This window comes from Panulirus ornatus, chromosome 42, assembly GCF_036320965.1.
Source record: "Panulirus ornatus isolate Po-2019 chromosome 42, ASM3632096v1, whole genome shotgun sequence".
NCBI classification, from domain to species: domain Eukaryota; kingdom Metazoa; phylum Arthropoda; class Malacostraca; order Decapoda; family Palinuridae; genus Panulirus; species Panulirus ornatus.
In genome coordinates, this window is record NC_092265.1 from 14,239,289 (window position 1) to 14,259,712 (window position 20,424).

General features: G+C 40.4%; 1 protein-coding gene across 4 annotated transcripts in view; it reads left to right on the forward strand.

Annotated features, from left to right (window-relative positions):
* bchs (WD repeat and FYVE domain containing 3 bchs) overlaps window positions 1-20,424 on the forward strand; it is a 404,120-nt gene that overhangs the window by 308,678 nt on the left and 75,018 nt on the right. For all 4 annotated transcript variants that reach the window (XM_071686608.1, XM_071686607.1, XM_071686603.1 and 1 more), the window contains 3 exons: window positions 5,558-5,784; window positions 15,946-16,069; window positions 19,418-19,541. In XM_071686608.1, the coding sequence (XP_071542709.1) occupies window positions 5,558-5,784; window positions 15,946-16,069; window positions 19,418-19,541 (475 nt within the window). The remainder of the gene's footprint in view (window positions 1-5,557; window positions 5,785-15,945; window positions 16,070-19,417; window positions 19,542-20,424) is intronic.

Consider the following 20,424-nt stretch of genomic DNA (forward strand, 5'->3'; position numbering starts at 1 on the left):
GGGAGTGGGGGAGGAATGGGATGTATTTAGGGAAGCAGTGATGGCTTGTGCAAAAGATGCTTGTGGCATGAGAAGCGTGGGAGGTTGGCAGATTAGAAAGGGTAGTAAGTGGTGGGATGAAGGGATGAAGAAGTAAGATTATTAGTGAAAGAGAAGAGAGAGGCATTAGGACAATTTTTGCAGGGAAATAATGCAAATGACTGGGAGATGTCTAAAAGAAAGAGGCAAGAGGTCAAAAGAAAGGTGCAAGAGGCGAAAAAGAGGGCAAATGAGAGTTGGGATGAGAATCATTAAATTTTAGGGAGAATAAAGCGCGTAAGACAAGGGAACAAATGGGAACATCAGTGAAGGGGGCTAATGGGGAGGTGATAGCAAGTAGTGGTGATGTGAGGAGATGGAGTGAGTATTTTGAAGGTTTGTTGAATGTGTTTGATGATAGAGTGGCAGATATAGGGTGTTTTGGTCGAAGTGGTGTGCAAAGTGAGAGAGTTAGGGAGAATGATTTGGTAAACAGAGAAGAGGTAGTAAAAGCTTTGCAGAAGATGAAAGTCAGCAAAGCAGCGGGTTTGGATGGTATTGCAGTGGAATTTATTAAAAAAGGGGGTGACTTTATTGTTGATTGGTTGGTAAGGTTATTTAATGTATGTGTGACTCATGGTGAGGTGCCTGAGTATTGGCAGAATGCTTGCATAGTGCCATTGTACAAAGGCAAAGGGGATAAGAGTGAGTGCTCAAATTACAGAGGTATAAGTTTGTTGAGTATTCCTGGTAAATTATATGGGAGGGTATTGATTGAGAGGGTGAAGGGATGTACAGAGCATCAGATTGGGGAAGAGCAGTGTGGTTTCAGAAGTGGTAGAGGATGTGTGGATCAGGTGTTTGCTTTGAAGAATGTATGTGAGAAATACTTAGAAAATCAAATGGATTTGTATGTAGCATTTATGGATCTGGAGAAGGCATATGATAGAGTTGATAGAGATGCTCTGTGGAAGGTATTAAGAATATATGGTGTGGGAGACAAGTTGTTAGAAGCAGTGAAAAGTTTTATTGAGGATGTAGGGCATGTGTATGAGTAGGAAGAGAGGAAAGTGATTGGTTCTCAGTGAATGTTGGTTTGTGGCAGGGATGCATGATGTCTCCATGGTTGTTTAATTTGTTCATGGATTTGTTTGTTAGGGAGGTGAATGCATGAGTCTTGGAAAGAGGGGCAAGTATGCAATCTGTTGTGGATGAGAGAGCTTGGGAAGTGAGTCAGTTGTTGTTCGCTGATGATGCAGTGCTGGTGGCTGATTTGGGTGAGAAACTGCAGCAGCTGGTGACTGAGTTTGGTAAAGTGTGTGAAAGAAGAAAGCTGAGAGTAAATGTGAATAAGAGTTGAGGAACAAGTCAATTGGGAGGTAAGTTTGAATGGAGAAAAACTGGAGGAAGTGAAGTGTTTTAGATATCTGGGAGTGGATTTGGCAGTGGATGGAACCAAGGAAGCGGAAGTGAATCATAGGGTGGGGTAGGGGGCAAAAGTTCTTGGAGCGTTGAAAAATGTGTGGAAGTCGAGAACGTTATCTTGGAAAGCAAAAATGGGTATGTTTGAAGGAATAGTGGTTCCAACAATGTTATATGGTTGCGAGGCATGGGCTATAGATAAAGTTGTGCGGAGGGTGGATGTGCCGGAAATGAGATGTTTGAGGACAATATGTGGTGTGAGGTGGTTTGATCGAGCAAGTAATGAAAGGGTAAGAGAGATGTGTGATAATAAAAAGAGTGTGGTTGAGAGAGCAGAAGAGGGTGTTTTGAAATGGTTTGGTCACATGGAGAAAATGAGTGAGGAAAGATTGACCAAGATTATATGTGTGTCAAAGGTAGAGGGAACGAGGAGAAGTGGGAGACCAAATTGGAGGTGGAAAGATGGAGTGAAAAAAACTTTGAGGGATCGGGGCCTGAACATACAGGAGGGTGAAAGGCGTGCAAGGAATAGAGTGAATTGTAACGATGTGGTATACCGGGGTTGATGTGCTGTCAGTGGATTGAACCATGGCATATGAAGTGTCTGGGATAAACCATGGAAAGTTTTATAGGACCTGGATGTGGAAAGGGAGCTGTGGTTTCGGTGCATTACACATGACAGCTAGAGACTGAGTGTGAACGAAAGTGACCTTTGTTGTCTTTTCCTAGCGCTACCTTGCAGGAGGAGGGAGATGCTATTTCATTTGTGGCGGGGTGATGACGGGAATGAATAAAGCCATCAAGTATGAATATGTACATGTCTATATATGTATATGTCTGTGTATGCATATGTATGTATACATTTGAAATGTATAGGTATGTATATGTGCATGTGTGGATGTGTATGTATATACATATGTATGTGGGTGGGTTTGGCCATTCTTTCTTCTGTTTTCTTGCACTAACTTGCTAACGCGGGAGACAGCAACAAAGTATGATAATAGTAATAATAATGATAATCAACATATATACATATACATATGCATATACAGACATATACATATATACACATGTAAATATTCATACTTGCTTGCCTTCATCCATTCCTGTTGCTACCCAGTCCTACGGGAAATAACATTGCTACCCACTGCTTCAGTGAGGTAGCGTCAGGATAACAGACAAAAAAGGCCGCGTTCGATGCACTCAGTCTCTAGCTGTCATGTGTAATGCACCAAAACCATAGCTCCCTATCCACATCCACGCCCCACATACCTTTTCGTGGTTTACCCCAGACTTTTCACATGCCCTGGTTCAGTCCATTGAGAGCACGTCAACCCTGGTATACCACATCATTCCAATTCAGTCTATTTCTTGCATGCCTCTCACCCTCATGTATGTTTAGGCCCTGATGGCTCAAAAGCTTTTTCACTCCATCCTTCCACCTCCAATTTGGTCTCCTACTTCTCCTTGTTCCCCCAACCTCTGAAAATGTATCATCTTTCTCAGTCTTTCCTCACTCATTCTCTCCATATGTCCAAACCATTTCAACACCCCCTCTTCTGCTCTCTCAACCACACATTTTTCATTTCCACACATCTCTCTTACGCTTTCATTACTTACTTTATCAAACCACCTTACACCACATATTGTCCTCAAACATTTCATTTCCAACACACCCACCCTCCACTGTACAACCCTATCTATAGCCCATGCCTCACAACCATATAACATTGTTGGAATTACTGTTCCTTCAAACATACCCATTTTTGTTCTCAGATAATGTTCTCTCCTTTCACACATTCTTCATCCCTCCCAGAACCTTCCCCCCCCTTGCCAACCCTATGATTCACTTCTGCTTCCATGGTTCCATTCGTTGTTAAGTCCACTCCCAGATATCTAAAACATTTCACATCCTCCAAGTTTTCTCCATTCAAACTTACATCCCAATTAACCTGTCTCTCAACCCTACTGAAACTAATATGTTGATATGTATATGTATATGTATGCGTATGTATGTGTATGGGCGTTTATGAATAGATATGTTTCCTGGTGCCACCTCGCTGATGCAGAAAATGGCGATCAAGTGTAATAAATAAATGAATATATATAAGTAAGTATATAGACAAAATATGGTGTGATGTAGTTTGATTTAGTAAGTAATGAAAGGATAAGAGAGATGTGCAGTAATGTGAAAGTTTGTGGTTGAGAGAGCAGAAGAGGGTATGTTGAAATGATTTTGATATATGGAAAGAATGAGTGAGAAAAGGCTGACATAGAGGATATATGTGTCAGAAGTTGAGGGAATAAGGAGAGAAAAAGATTTTGAGCAATTGGGGCCTGAACATGCAGAAGGGTGAGAGGCGTGCATGGAATAGAGTGAATTGGAATGATGTGGTATACTAGTGTCAGTGTGCTGTAATGGACTGAATCAGGGCATGTGCAGCATCTGGATTACACCATGGATAGACCTCTGGGGCCTGGATGTGGATGGGGAGCTTTGGTTTCACTTCTTTTCTTATGACAGCTCAAGAATGGATGTGAATGGATGTGGCCTTTCTTCATCTGTTTTCTGGTGCTAACCCCTTGCCTTTACCTCCCTTACCACCCATCCATAAACAAATTAAACAATCATGGTAACATCCCATACCTCTGATACAGGCCCACCTTTTATCTTGAAATACTCCTCTCTACCTGCTCACACTCATGCCATAAACACTGAATAAAGATTCCTTCCTGCTTCTAATAGCTTTTCTACTGCACTATATTTTCATATCACCCTCCACAAAGCATCTCTATCAACCTTATCATATTCTTTCTCCAGATCCATAAATGTCACATACAAATCCCTCTTTTTCTCAAAAGTATTTCTGACACACTCTCTTCAAAGCAGACACCTGATCCACATCCTCTTCTTATCCTGAAACCATATTGTTCTTTCCCATTTTGATGCTTTGTGCATTCCACCATCTTCTCAATCATCACTCTTCCATACAATTTTCCAGTTACACTCAACAGACTTTTACCTCTGTAGTTCGAGAACTCACCTTTGTCGCCCTTGCCTGTATTCATTGGCATTATTCATGTGTTTTGCCTTTCCTCAAGCATTTCACCATGATCGACACATACATTGTACAAAACTCTAAGTCAATAGTATGATGGCAATATGTTGACCTTGATGCAGTGCCTCCATATTCACTTAAAGTAGCCATCCAGCTATGCAACAGAAAATGCTGCCTTGATGCTCACTTTGGCAGCACTGCTAGGTTATGACTCTTGCCTTTCCCTAGAAAAGAAGGTTTGTTATGCTAGGATACAAACAGCCCATAATCACTTGCCCAGTGCAAGGAAAAATTTTGTTGGCCTCATAGAAATTCATGGATACTCAAAACTTGATTGTGTCATTGGGAAAATGATATACATTATTCTAAGTGTGTATATTCAAAACCATGGTTGGCAAAATTATGCCTGGCATGAGACCTTTGTATTTAATGAAAGGGCACTGGAGTTCACCAGTTATGGAGGCCCTTTGCTGTGCACCCCCTTGTGGGAATTCCCAGAGGGAACAGGCATCAGAGATGTAGTCAGATAAATAGGTGGGAGACCAAGGAGGAGAAGGAAGGATGGACTGAAAGAGGCTCTAGGGTGTTAGGGCTTGTACACGCATGAGGGCAAGAGGTGCATTTTGGACAGCATGAGCTGGAGAAATATTTTATGTGGGGGTGACATGATGTCATTGTGCTGAACTAAGGCATTTGAAATTATTGAATTAAACCGTGGAGTAGTGTGCTGGGTTTGGCAGTGAATGGTAGCTGCTGGTTTTGATACATTTACTATGACAGAAGCTGGATGTGTGTAGTTGAGGCCATTGACTGCTTGTTCCTGATAATGCCTTCTTCAGAATATTTTCCAATTGAAAGTTAAAAGTTTGTAATGGTCAGTGGGTGGTTAGCTTATGTGGCTCATATGAAATGCATCTTCTTCATTGACAAACAGAAAATAGAGTTAAGGGAACAAAACAATTAAAAACTAGTGATGTTTTATAAGATAGACATACCATAGACTAAGATACCTTAGTTTCCTGCAAATTGGGATTTCATTGTTGTGTGATTACTTTCAGCATTGATGACCCTCTGAAGAAGAATGCCACTATTGGGTTTATCAACAACTTTGGACAGATACCCAAACAGCTGTTCAGGAAACCCCATCCTTGCAAGAAACTGTCTGGTCAGCGTACGTCCATCATTGATGCAGGCCCTCTTTCTCAGGCTCCCACTGTAACACCTTTAGAAAAGGTCTTTTTCCATAATCTTGACAATTTAAGACCCACTATGCATTCAGTCAAAGGTGAGTAATGGGAATTTCTTTTGTTGATTAACTGCTTTATTGCAAATGCAAATGAATTTCACCAAAACTTGTGAAAGGAAATCATATTCAAACATGTTATTAACATTTATGTTTGATAGAATGTTGAATGTTGCATCAGTCAGCTGGTTATTTTACTCACAGAACAGTCCCAACTATTCTCACATCAACTTTTTATGTTGTGGAATTGTAGTTTGAAATTACTTCTTACATTTCATAGAATGAGTTGTGGGACTGTATCAGAGAGTACAAGGATCTGAGATCAAATTTGGTGTAAGAGTGAAATTAAACACTGAGAGGTAGATTAGTGCACCAGGAAGTGAAAAGAGTGCTTTTTAAAAGGATGTAAATGATGAATGTAATAGCAGTTTTGGATCAAGGATGTATGATGAGACAGTTGAGGGTAATACTGGGAGGCATAGAGTTGCTGGTGTAAATAGTAATGGGAAAAAGCCTGTTATGTGCTTAAAGAGAGTTGGTGATCAGGTCAATATGGTTTAAGAAAAGGTGCATGTATAAGCAGAGTTGTAAAGTAATAAAGTATAATCACTTTGTGACTTTACTTAAGTACCATTTTCAAGGATCTACTTTTTTAAAAGTAATATTATCTTTAAGTATTTTTACTTGAACGTTAGGGTAGGGGAATGGATGAAGGTCCTGGGAGTGCTGAAGAATGTGTAGAAATAGAGAGCGATGTGTGGGAGGGCAAAAATGGGGATGCTTGAAGGAATAGCAGGCCCAACTATATTATATGGGTGTAAAGCCATTGTTAAAGCTGTGCAGAGGAGGATGGATGTGCTGGAAATGAAATGTTTGAGGACAGTATGTGATATGAGTTGGTTTGTTGAGTAAGTAATGAAAGGGTAAGAGTGATGTGGGCTCTTGCAGTAACGGTATTGGCCCCTCCCACAACCTCTCCCTATGTGTTAGAACATCCGCCTTTTCTATTGACTATAACATCATTCATGGTCTCTCTGGAAACCTCTCCTCTGTTGAACAATATCTGTTTAGTTCCCCTCCTAATATCTTATTTCTCTCTGAGACACAGTTGTCTAATGATGCTCCCACTTTTCCCTTTTTCATATCCATCTATAATCTCCATTCAAGACTCCGATTCAAAGGTAGCGTTTGTGCTTATTCCAGCATCATCACACCTGTTGCATGCCTCAAGGACCTTGAGTCCCCAAACTTTGATGTTATTGGCTCAAGGTCTGTTTCCCAACTGCCACACTTTTCCTCCATTTTATCTGTTGCTTCCCTCATTCTACAAATTTTATATCTTTCTTTGACTATCTAAATTCCTGCCATTAGACTGTGACGTCCTCTCACCTGCAAGCAGAGAGCCTCTAGCTTGGGGGTTTCATTGTTTACCATAGGGAATGGTTAAATTCCTCCCATATGAGTGTTTGAGGGATTGAAGCCCTCACATTCTCCATTCTCAGTGATTTAGAGTAAATTATCTCCCACCATACCCATATTCCTGGTAGCTGTGACCACTCTCCCAATATTCTGGATCTGTTTTTCACATCTAGTCCATCCCACTGTAGGAAGACAATTGCACCACCAATTGGTTCATCTGATCACAATCTCATGAATATATCTATTCTAACAGCATCTCCCCATCCTACAGCCCTTTCTAAGCGTAAATAATAGCACCTCAACAAAGCTGACTGGAATAACTTATATAACTTCTTTTCTAACTTTCCGAGGGTAAATTACTGTCTCTTATGTGGTGGTGCTTCTTTCTCTGTCAAGTGCATAGTCGAGGTTATTCTTGCAGGAATGTAAGTAGTTATCCCCTCTTCTTCCAAGAGGACATCATCTTCCAGTAAATGGTTCAACTGTTCCTGTTCTGATGCCATTCAGGCAAGGGATCAGGCATATTGGGCTTTGAAAAACTCTCCTTCCTTTGGCTTCCATTCAGCTTGTATCACTGCTCATAATCACTGCAAGCATGTGACCCATGAGGTAAAGTGTTCCTTCATTCAAAGGTCTTTCTGGCCTTTAGCTAAGGGCATCTCTAACAGCTTCAGTTGCTATACCTTTCCTTCATTTTTCCATTCTGATGATGCTATATCTGTCTCTGTTGTAGACAAAGCAACTCACCTTGGTTCCCATTTCTCTTGTAAATCCACCTTGGATGAATCTTACATTCCTTCACCCCATGATGACTCCTCTTGCTAATCATATGCCCCTCCCGTAATCTGTTTTTGGACTGTTCAAAAGTACTTCTCCCTCTGTTCACAAGCAAGGCTTAATATGGTCCTGATGGCATCCATTCCCATGTACTGAAAGAGTGCCTCTGAGCTTGCACCTGTGCTTGCTCATCTGCTCTGTTTCTGTTTAAGAACCAAAACTTTTCCTTCTCCTTGGAAGCATGCATTGATAAATCCAATCCTCAAGAAGGATGACCATTCTTACCCCTCTAACTATTGTTCTGTTGCTTCGACATCTACCATTTCCTAAGTCTTTGAATCTCTCCTCAATTCCCAAGTCCTTAGACACCTTGATCACCAGTGTGGCTTCCATAAGGTCAGGGTGTGGCATCAGGGTCTCATTTCTAAGCTCCCCTCTTTTGTCTTCCTTCCCTTACTTTCCTCCTTCATATGTAGCTTCCTCACCAGCTGATCTATCTTTGTGGTTGTTGATGGATCAGCCTCCCCCTTTTCTCTATTAATGGTGGTGTCCCTCAATGTTCTGTCCTGTCCTGTCCCCTACACATTTTCTCCTTTTTTTCAACGATTTCCTGTCTTCAACAAATATCCTCAAATGCTCTCATACACTGATGACTCAGCACAGCATTCATCTACATCTTTCAATGCTGCTCCTTCTCTCACTCAATTTGCATCTCGTCTTGACACAGCTTCCTCAATGAACTCAGACTTGCACAGGATATCTCAGTGGGGTAGATGAAATCTAGTTAAGTTTAATGCTTCCGAGACTTAGTTTCTACCTATCTCTCTATCAGGAACTCCTCAGAACTCTCATCAATCCTTTGATGGTTCTCTAATTCCACCTCTTGACTATTTGAACATGCTTGGTATTACTGTAACATCCACTCTTTCTTGGAAATCCCATATTACTGGAATAGTTAATTCTACCTCTAAGAAATTTGATGCCCTGTATAGATGTCATAAATTCTCTTCTTCTGAACAGTTGCTCTGTTTATATAAAGGATTGATTTGCCCTTGTAAGAAGTACTGCTCTCACTTCTCACTTCTGAGATGATTCTAACTAAGCATCCTTACTTGACAGAGTTGAGTCAGAAGTGGTCTGACTTCTATAATGTCCAAGGCTAACTCTCATACTTGACCCTCTTGGTTCACTTTCCCTCTTCTGTGGGTGTTACTTTGGTTTTTGCTCCCAAGAGCTGGCTACTCATGTGCTCCCACCACTCGATAGTCCACACAATGCTTGACAAACTCGTGTCACATGATTACTGTGTGGCTATTGGCAACTCAAGGGTGGGCCATTTTGATAATTGCTTCTTTCCCTACTCATCAAAACTTTGGAATTCCCTACCTTCTCATGTTTACCCAGTAATGATGACCTGGCATATTTTTGAAGACAGCTTCTTTCACTTCCTCCAAAATTTGTAAGTACTTTCTTTTTCTTGTCTTTTCTTTTTCCCTTTCATAATTCTCTCTGTATTTCAGTAAGGCCCAGCCTTTATGTGGACTTTTGTCTGTGATTGGAGCCTTCAACATGAAAATAAAAAGAGTGTAGATGAGGAAACAGAAGAAGGTGTGAACAAAGTAAGAGAATGAGTGAAGAATGAGTGACAAAGAGGATATTTGTGTCAGAAGTGGAAGGAACAAGGTGAACACAGAGACCAAATTGTAGATTGAAGGACTGAGTGAAAAAGATCTTGAGTGATTGTGGCCTGAACATGCAGGAAAGTGAAAGATGTGCACAGAATAGAGTGAATTGGAGCAATGTGGTATATTGTTATCAGTGGACAGAACCAGAGCACATGAAATATCCTGGGTAAACCTTAAGGAATTTTGTGTGGCCTGGTTGTGTAGTTACATAGATATACAGATCACGCAGACCCAAGGTCCAAGAGAGGTGGTCTGGCCTTAATGTTATTTAAAAAAAGAAAAAAAAAAGCAGCTCTCTTGAAAATGGTAGAAGAATAGGATAGCAAAGCAGAGGCTCTCTCCCCAGCCTCCACTCACTTCAGTACATTTTTTTTTTTTTTTTATACTTTGTCGCTGTCTCCCGCGTTTGCGAGGTAGCGCAAGGAAACAGACGAAAGAAATGGCCCAACCCCCCCATACACATGTATATACATACGTCCACACACGCAAATATACATACCTACACAGCTTTCCATGGTTTACCCCAGACGCTTCACATGCCTTGATTCAATCCACTGACAGCACGTCAACCCCGGTATACCACATCGCTCCAATTCACTCTATTCCTTGCCCTCCTTTCACCCTCCTGCATGTTCAGGCCCCGAGCACACAAAATCTTTTTCACTCCATCTTTCCACCTCCAATTTGGTCTCCCTCTTCTCCTTGCTCCCTCCACCTCCGACACATATATCCTCTTGGTCAATCTTTCCTCACTCATCCTCTCCATGTGCCCAAACCACTTCAAAACACCCTCTTCTGCTCTCTCAACCATGCTCTTTTTATTTCCACACATCTCTCTTACCCTTACTTTACTCACTCGATCAAACCACCTCACACCACACATTGTCCTCAAACATCTCATTTCCAGCACATCCATCCTCCTGCGCACAACTCTATCCATAGCCCACGCCTCGCAACCATACAACATTGTTGGAACCACTATTCCTTCAAACATACCCATTTTTGCTTTTCGAGATAATGTTCTCGACTTCCAAACATTCTTCAAGGCCCCCAGAATTTTCGCCCCCTCCCCCACCCTATGATCCACTTCCGCTTCTATGGTTCCATCCGCTGCCAGATCCACTCCCAGATATCTAAAACACTTCACTTCCTCCAGTTTTTCTCCATTCAAACTCACCTCCCAATTTACTTGACCCTCAACCCTACTGTACCTAATAACCTTGCTCTTATTCACATTTACTCTTAACTTTCTTCTTCCACACACTTTACCAAACTCAGTCACCAGCTTCTGCAGTTTCTCACATGAATCAGCCACCAGCGCTGTATCATCAGCGAACAACAACTGACTCACTTCCCAAGCTCTCTCATCCCCAACAGACTTCATACTTGCCCCTCTTTCCAAAACTCTTGCATTTACCTCCCTAACAGCCCCATCCATAAACAAATTAAACAACCATGGAGACATCACACACCCCTGCCGCAAACCTACATTCACTGAGAACCAATCACTTTCCTCTCTTCCTACACGTACACATGCCTTACATCCTCGATAAAAACTTTTCACTGCTTCTAACAACTTTCCTCCCACACCATATATTCTTAATACCTTCCACAGAGCATCTCTATCAACTCTATCATATGCCTTCTCCAAATCCATAAATGCTACATACAAATCCATTTGCTTTTCTAAGTATTTCTCACATACATTCTTCAAAGCAAACACCTGATCCACACATCCTCTACCACTTCTGAAACCACACTGCTCTTCCCCAATCTGATGCTCTGTACATGCCTTCACCCTCTCAATCAATACCCTCCCATATAATTTACCAGGAATACTCAACAAACTTATACCTCTGTAATTTGAGCACTCACTCTTATCCCCTTTGCCTTTGTACAATGGCACTATGCACGCATTCCGCCAATCCTCAGGCACCTCACCATGAGTCATACATACATTAAATAACCTTACCAACCAGTCAACAATACAGTCACCCCCTTTTTTAATAAATTCCACTGCAATACCATCCAAACCTGCTGCCTTGCCGGCTTTCATCTTCCGCAAAGCTTTCACTACCTCTTCTCTGTTTACCAAATCATTTTCCCTAACCCTCTCACTTTGCACACCACCTCGACCAAAACACCCTATATCTGCCACTCTATCATCAAACACATTCAACAAACCTTCAAAATACTCACTCCATCTCCTTCTCACATCACCACTACTTGTTATCACCTCCCCATTTGCGCCCTTCACTGAAGTTCCCATTTGCTCCCTTGTCTTACGCACTTTATTTACCTCCTTCCAGAACATCTTTTTATTCTCCCTAAAATTTAATGATACTCTCTCACCCCAACTCTCATTTGCCCTTTTTTTCACCTCTTGCACCTTTCTCTTGACCTCCTGTCTCTTTCTTTTATACATCTCCCACTCATTTGCATTTTTTCCCTGCAAAAATCGTCCAAATGCCTCTTTCTTCTCTTTCACTAATACTCTTACTTCTTCATCCCACCACTCACTACCCTTTCTAATCAACCCATCTCCCACTCTTCTCATGCCACAAGCATCTTTTGCACAATCCATCACTGATTCCCTAAATACATCCCATTCCTCCCCCACTCCCCTTGCTTCCATTGTTCTCACCTTTTTCCATTATGTACTCAGTCTCTCCTGGTACTTCCTCACACAGGTCTCCTTCTCAAGCTCACTTACTCTCACCACCCTCTTCACCCCAACATTCACTCTTCTTTTCTGAAAACCCATACAAATCTTCACCTTAGCCTCCACAAGATAATGATCAGACATCCCTCCAGTTGCACCTCTCAGCACATTAACATCCAAAAGTCTCTCTTTCGCACGCCTGTCAATTAACACGTAATCCAATAACGCTCTCTGGCCATCTCTCCTACTTACATAAGTATACTTATGTATATCTCGCTTTTTAAACCAGGTATTCCCAATCATCAGTCCTTTTTCAGCACATAAATCTACAAGCTCTTCACCATTTCCATTTACAACACTGAACACCCCATGTATACCAATTATTGCCTCAACTGCCACATTACTCACCTTTGCATTCAAATCACCCAACACTATAACCCGGTCTCGTGCATCAAAACCACTAACACACTCATTCAGCTGCTCCCAAAACACTTGCCTCTCTTGATCTTTCTTCTCATGCCCAGGTGCATATGCACCAATAATCACCCACCTCTCTCCATCAACTTTCAGTTTTACCCATATTAATCGAGAATTTACTTTCTTACACTCTATCACATACTCCCACAACTCCTGTTTCAGGAGTATTGCTACTCCTTCCCTTGCTCTTGTCCTCTCACTAACCCCTGACTTTACTCCCCAGACATTCCCAAACCACTCTTCCCCTTTACCCTTGAGCTTCGTTTCACTCAGAGCCAAAACATCCAGGTTCCTTTCCTCAAACATACTACCTATCTCTCCTTTTTTCACATCTTGGTTACATCCACACACATTTAGTACATACTGAACGATAAACAGGATAGAAAAATTATCTTGTAGGATTAATAAGCCTGAAGGAAATTTTTACAGGAAAGTTATAAAGTAGAATGAACTATGTCATGCACCCCTTAACTTTTTGTTATAAAGACAATACTAAGGATAAACTTGAGCTCCAGCTTTTTGACTCACCATGCTTATATTATTCCTGATGTTGAAGAATGATGCAATCACTCTTATTTACTTACTCAAAGTAGGTGAAATAGGTTAATCAATGTTTGTATGTTAGTGCAGTATAGCCAGGAAGAGCTCAGTAGTTGAGACGGTAGCATGACATGCCACTGCATTATGATGATTGATTAAGTGAATTATTCAGTACTGGAGAGTGACAAGTGATGATCTTGCCTAATTTTGAAGATGTTAAGGATGTTGCTCTGAATAACACCTGATCCATGCATCCTCTGCCATTTCTGAAACCACACTGCTCTTTCCCAATCTGATGCTCTGTACAGGCCTTCACCCTCTCAATCAGTACCCTCCCATACAATTTCCCAGGAATACTCAACAAACTTATGCCTCTGTAGTTTGAACACACATTTATCACCTTTGCATTCGCACAGTGGCACTATGCACGCATTCTGCCAATCCTCAGGCACTTCATCATGATCCATACATACATTGAATATCCTTACAAACCAATCAACAACATCCCCTTTCTTAATAAATTCTACTGCAATACCATCCAAACCCTACGCTTTGCTGGATTTCATTTTCCACAAAGCTTTCACTACCTCTTCTCTCTTAACCAAACCATTCTCTCTGACCCTCTCACTTCGCACACTACCCCGACCAAAACACCCTTTATCTGCCACTTTTATCATCAAACACATCTGACAAACCTTCAAAATACTCACTCCATATTCTCACTTCACTATCTGTTATTACTTCCCCCTTTGCCCCCTTCGCTGATGTTCACATTTGTTCTCTTATCTTATGCATATAATTTACTTCCTTCCTAAACATATTTTTATTTGTCCTAAAATTGAATGATACTCTCTCACCCCAGCTCTCATTTGCCTTTTTTTTAACCCATGCACCTTCTTCTTGACCTCTTGCCACTTTTTTTTTTTATACATTTCCCAGTCATTTGCACTCCTTCCTTGTAAGTTTCATCTAAACGCTTCTCTTTTCTGTGCCAATAACAAATTTGCTTCTTCATCTCACCACTCGCTACCCTTTCTGATCTGCCCACCTCCCACCTTTCTCATGTCACATGCATCTTTTGCACATGCCATCACTGCTTCCCTAAATACATCCCATTCCTCACCCAGTCTCCTCTCATCATTTGCTTTCACTTTTTGCCATTCTGTACTCAATCTTTCCTGGTACTTCCTCACACAAGTGTCCTTTCCAAGCTCACTTACTCTTACCACTCTCTTCTCCCCAACATTCTCTGCTCTTTCTTGAAAACCTTTACAAATCTACACCTTTGCATCCACAAGACAGTGATCAGACATCCCTCCAGCTGCCACTCTTAGATCATTAACATCCAAAATTCTGTCTTTTACATGCCTATCAATTAACACATAATCCAATAATGCCCTTTGACCATCTCTCCTACTCACCAGATGTTCCCAATCACCAGTTTTTTTTTAGTACACAAATCCACAAGCTCTTCACCTTTTCCATTCACATCACTGAATACCCTCAACTGCCACATCACTCACCTTCACATTTAAATCACCCATCACTTATACCCAGTCTTGTGCAGTGTATAAGAGAAAGTGGCAGGAGGTCAAGAGGAATGTGCAGAGGTTGAAAAAGAGGGCAAATGAGTGTTGGGTGAGAGAGTATCATTAAACTGTAGGGAGAATAAAAAGTTGTTTTGGAATTGAGATAAGTAATGCATGATAGACAAGAAAACAACTGGAAATATCGATGAAGGGTGCAAAAGGGAAAGTGATATCAGGTAGTACTGATGAAGTAATGAGGAAATAGAGTGAGTATTTTGAATCATTGTTAAAAGTGTTTGATGAAAGAGTGGCAGATGTAGCGTGTTTTTGTCGGGGTGGTATGTGAAGTTTGTACCCAGTGTTCATTCCTACTACTTCTTCCTAATGTGTGCACCTAATATTTCAATCTACTGTTTCTATACGATCCTCCCACCTAATGTTCCCCCCTACATCCTCTACCTAATTTTTTTTGTTAATGTTCCTGTTTGATGTTCCTACCTCCTACTTCTATCTAATGCTCCTATGCTCTTACTACTTTGCCATAATGCAGGACTAGTGCATTGCATTCACCTCAGGAAAGTCTAGAGTTATGAAGGATGAGCTGTTTGAGTTTAGTGTTGTCAAGTGTTGTGTGAAAAGGAGAGATTTTATGCATGTGGACAGATTGCCGGCAGTCCAAGTGTGGATGTGGCAGAAAGAAAAGACAGCTACCTGGGTCAGAGGGCTCCAACTTGACCTCCATTATGCAGCCATCACTAACCATCTTGATACCCATGCAAGTAGTACCGGTAATATACCTCCCTGGTCATTGGCTGCTTACCAACTACTACTAACTTGACACCTTCTTTATCAAGAATGTTGGTTATAATTTCTGTCTCATTAAACTGAGCTCCCAGTTAGATGTGATATTTTGTCCATGCATATACTACACATCTATCCTCCACTTGATTTTAGTCATGTCATGATTCTTGGCACCCTTTTCTTTTCATTTTTTCATTTATATATGACCTTGATAAGGACCTCTGTCCATGACAGAACTATTTTTCAGAAAAAATGAAATTGCATGTTTCCACTTTTTAGCCTGTTAAGATTAGTTTATATCTTATATCTCCAGAAGTCAAAGGTGCTGTGGGACAGATAATAGCTCAAGACAAGGTGATTTTAGCAGTGGAGCAAAATAAGACTTTGATCCCACCCACTTACCAGCGATATCTCGCTTGGGGCTTTGCTGATCAAAGGTAGGTTGCAGGTTATGGAATTGTATGCTTGTGTAAGATTCATTCCTTATACTCATTTTGAATTACATTTTTTGAGACACCATATGTTGTGAATCATTCTGACTGACATCATCAGAAAGTATTTTTGGGTTTGGGTTACAGAATTACGTGCAGTGTGCTTGTTTTAGCAAGCTTTGCTTCGAAATTTTTTAGCACATAATGAATGAGCTTTCATCTTTCTTATTACATTATTACAGTTTCCCCAAAGGTCATGATGGTCTTCCTGTCCGTGAGATGATACTGTATTGATGTTTTTATGCTAAACCTGACAGAGAGCCAAATAGTAGTTTAAAAACTCCCATCTGTATTTGATTTTTGACAGCATATTACATGGAATAATGAATGAACATTAGTACAGTACTCCATTGTTACTTTAACAGATGAAGTACTGGCATTTAGTGATAAAAATATTGCATTCACAAAACTGCCATATTGTCACATCCCACTTATAATTGACTGCATCCCACTTCCAACTCCTTTTCATTGGTAATTACTAGATTTCTCGCAGACAGGCTATAGAAGTCACATGTATTTAGAGGGCATACTGACTCAGGTAGTAAAAGACAGATGCTTTGCTACTCCCAGTTAAAAAAAAAAGCTGAGTATGATTATAGAATAGTCATGAATATAGTTGAATATTCTTGTCTGTGTGGGTGCTTTTTTTTTTTAGTGTACTACAAAACAGTGTTTGCCCTAATGGAGTCTGCCAGTTGTATCAAAGTTCTCCATGTTCATTTTATCAGAGAAATTGTAACAGACCCTAAATTCATTGTATTAGTGCTAACACATAAGAAGAAATGAGCTGATCTTTAATGAGTTTATATTTCAGTGTGGAGGCTAGCCAAATGATATGTTTTTTTCATAGTAAACCAACTTTTTGGTGACAAAGAACTCTTTATCACACATTAGGCCTTGTGTAGATATTATTGATAAGAATTTTTATTACATTATATACCCCCAGGAACCCTTTTATAGGATTCCTGCAGCTTCTAGGCTGTGCTGCATTTAGTAGTAGGGAAAAGATGGATTTCTTTGGAGATGGACTTCTTTGTTTGAAGGAATAGTAGTTCCAACAGTGTTATATGGTTGCGGAGGAGGATGGATGTGTTAGAAATGAAATGTTTGAGGACAATATGTTGTGTGAGGTGGTTTGATCAAGTAAGTAATAAAAGGATAAGAGAGATGTGTAGAAATGGAAAGAGTGTGTTTGAGAAAGCAGAAGAGGGGGTGTTGAAATGGTTTGGACATATGGAGAGAATGAGTGAGGAAAGGTTGACAAAGAGGATATATGTGTCAGAGGTGGAAGGAACAAGAAGAAGTGGTAGACCAAATTGTAGGTGGAAGGGTGGAATGAAAAAGATTTTGAGCGATTGGGGCCCGAAAATACAGGAGGGCGAGAGGTGTGTAAGGAATTGGAATGATGTGGTATACCGGGGTTGACGTGCTGTCAGTGGACTGAACCAAGGCATGTCAAGCATCTGGGGTAAACTATGGAAAGGCTTGTGGAGCCCGGATGTGGATGGGGAGCTGTGGTTTTGGTGCATTACACATGACAGCTAGAGACTGAGTATAAACAAATGTAACTTTTTTTTATCTGTTTTCCTGGCATTACCTTGCAGAAGCAGGGGGTAGCGATGCTGTTTCCTGTGGGGTGGGGTAGAGCTGGGAATGGATGAAGGCAAGCAAGTATGAATATATATATAGGTGTATACATGTATATGTCTTTGTATGTGTATGCGTATGTGTATATGTTGATATGTATATGTATGTATATATGTGTGTATGGGTTTTTATGTACATATGTGGCACTACCTCGCAGACACGGGAAACAGCGATTAAGTATAATAGATAATGAATACAAGAATAAGAATAACAGTTTTAGTAATAAAAATGAAAATGGTAATGGTAAGGATAATAACAATAATGGTAATAGTAATAATGAAAACAATTGTGATGGTAATGATGATGATGATGATGATTGCCATCCTTGGTAAGAGGGGAGAAAGAATGCTTTCCATGTATTCCTTGCATTTTGTAGAAGTTTACGTAAGAGATTGGGAGTGGGATGGCTTGAAACCCTCCCCATATTTATTCCAATTTCTAAAAGTTAGAACAGAAAGAGGAACCAGATGAGTAGTGCTCATTCCCATTAAGGGCTCATTGAATGTGTGTGGGTGTAACCAGGGTAAAAAGATGGGACAGAAAGGTATTATGCTTAAGGGGAGGATCCTTGATATTTTTACTATGAATGAAACTAAGCCTAAGGAGAAGGAAAAACAATGGTTTGGGAATGTCTTAGTGGCAAATTCAGGGGTTAATGTGAGGGTGTGAGCAAGGAAGGGGTGGCATGTCTGATGAAGAAGTGGTTGTGGGAATGTGTGAAAAATTGTAAGGGAGTGAGCCCATGTCTGATGAAGAAGTAGTTGTGGGAATGTGTGAAAAATTGTAAGGGTGTGAGCCCCAGATTGATGGGGATAATAATGAGAGTGGATTGTGAGAGGCTGGTAAGTGTCAATTTACCTGGAAATGAGAGGAGGATGGAAGAGAGACGAGTATTTTGGGAGGAGCTGAATAAGTGTGTCAGTAGTTTTGATGTAGAGACTGAGTATTAGTGGTGGGTAATTTGATTACAAGAGTAGGTAATATGGCGTTTGAGGGGATGATTAGAAGGGCATGGGGTATCTAGTGATGTGAATGAAAATCCCAGTGCATTTTGAAAAGAGTTACTTGAGGGCTTCGGCAGTTTTGATGTAATGGATCGAATCTTGCTGCCAAAGTATCTGAGTGCAGTTTAGGAGACCTAGATGTGTAGGGTTATGGCCAGCATAAGACATGGAGGAAAATGAAATAATCTTCATGTCTTTAGTTGACACACTGGCCAACTTTCACCAGGTAACCCCTGGAGATTGTAATGAAAGTAAGTTATTCACTGTACTGGTTGCTCTTATAAAATGCCATGGAAGAAATATTTTTTAAGTAAAGGAGTTGTGGACAAATGAAATAAGCAAAGTGTAAAAACAGTGAATGCAAAGAGCATAAAAATATTGAAGATGTTTTACAATGCAGTCAAACAATGTACACCACTTGGCATGAATGATGTCCAGTGTAGCCTCCTGCATATGTAAAAGGCATCAGTTATGTAATCACATTTTGTAGCAGTGGATAAACCAACTCATCATTGACTAAAAATTCTTTGCGTCCTGTTTGATTGAACTCTTTGGCAAGTACATGAGATTTTGTTTTTAAAGGTTGATTAGGTTTTGAAACTATTGCAAGCACATATTTTTGACAGTTACATTTATTTTACAGTCTTCGGATTGGTGGCTATGAGAGTGAACGTGCTGTTCTGGTTAGTGAAACACCACAGAATGGCGAAATCCTTGCTGCTGTTTGTCCTAACAATAAGACTGTTATCACTGCAGGAACATCCACGGTAATACCCCTGAATTGTTATTTGCACTAGTTATCCTGTTAGTATTACTCAGTTTTATAGAAAAGGAAGTGTAGGCAAATTATGCTTGTGGGCTTTCTTTTTGATTAGTGGATCATTTGTTTTGGATGATGTTATCAATTTCCTAGTCATGGCTCTTAAATTCTAAAATTCTTTCTCACCGAGATGTATTACAAAGTTTTGTACACTTTCTTCTTTCACTCAGTAGGGCTTTGCAAAACCTATATTTTCACTCTGCTTCCTTTTAAACACTATTACTTTACTTTTACTCACATTTACCTTTAATCACTTGTGCTAACACACATCATTAAACACACTTAAAACCTTTTGCTTTTCTTCACTTTCAGCAAACAAAACTATCATCTGCAGCCAGGCTTGTCATGAGACACCATACCTCACCAACATACTCTGTCTATGCATCCCTTTTCAGTTTTATTTTCATCTCTCTTATCACTCAATCGATATATCTGTTAAAAAGCCATAGTGACATCACATAGCCCTTTCTCACACTCACATGTATACTGAAATTTTTGTTCAATTCTCCATCCATTCTTATACATGCATTTGTTCCTTTATAGAAGCCTTTCACACCTTCCAGCACTTGTCCTCATTCCATATGTCCTTAACACATTCCATAAAGCATTCACCTCAACTCTTCCATATGCTTCTTATCTTTCACTACATAATTTTCTTCAGTCATTCTCACCATAAAACTGTGATCCATACATCCCCTACCTTTCCTAATTCCATCTTGCTCCTCACTTGTCCTGCATTTAGTTGCTTCCTTCACTCTATCAATCAACACCCTTACATGCACTTTTCCTTGTATTCTTAACAGACTAGTCACTAGCCACCATATCTTCAC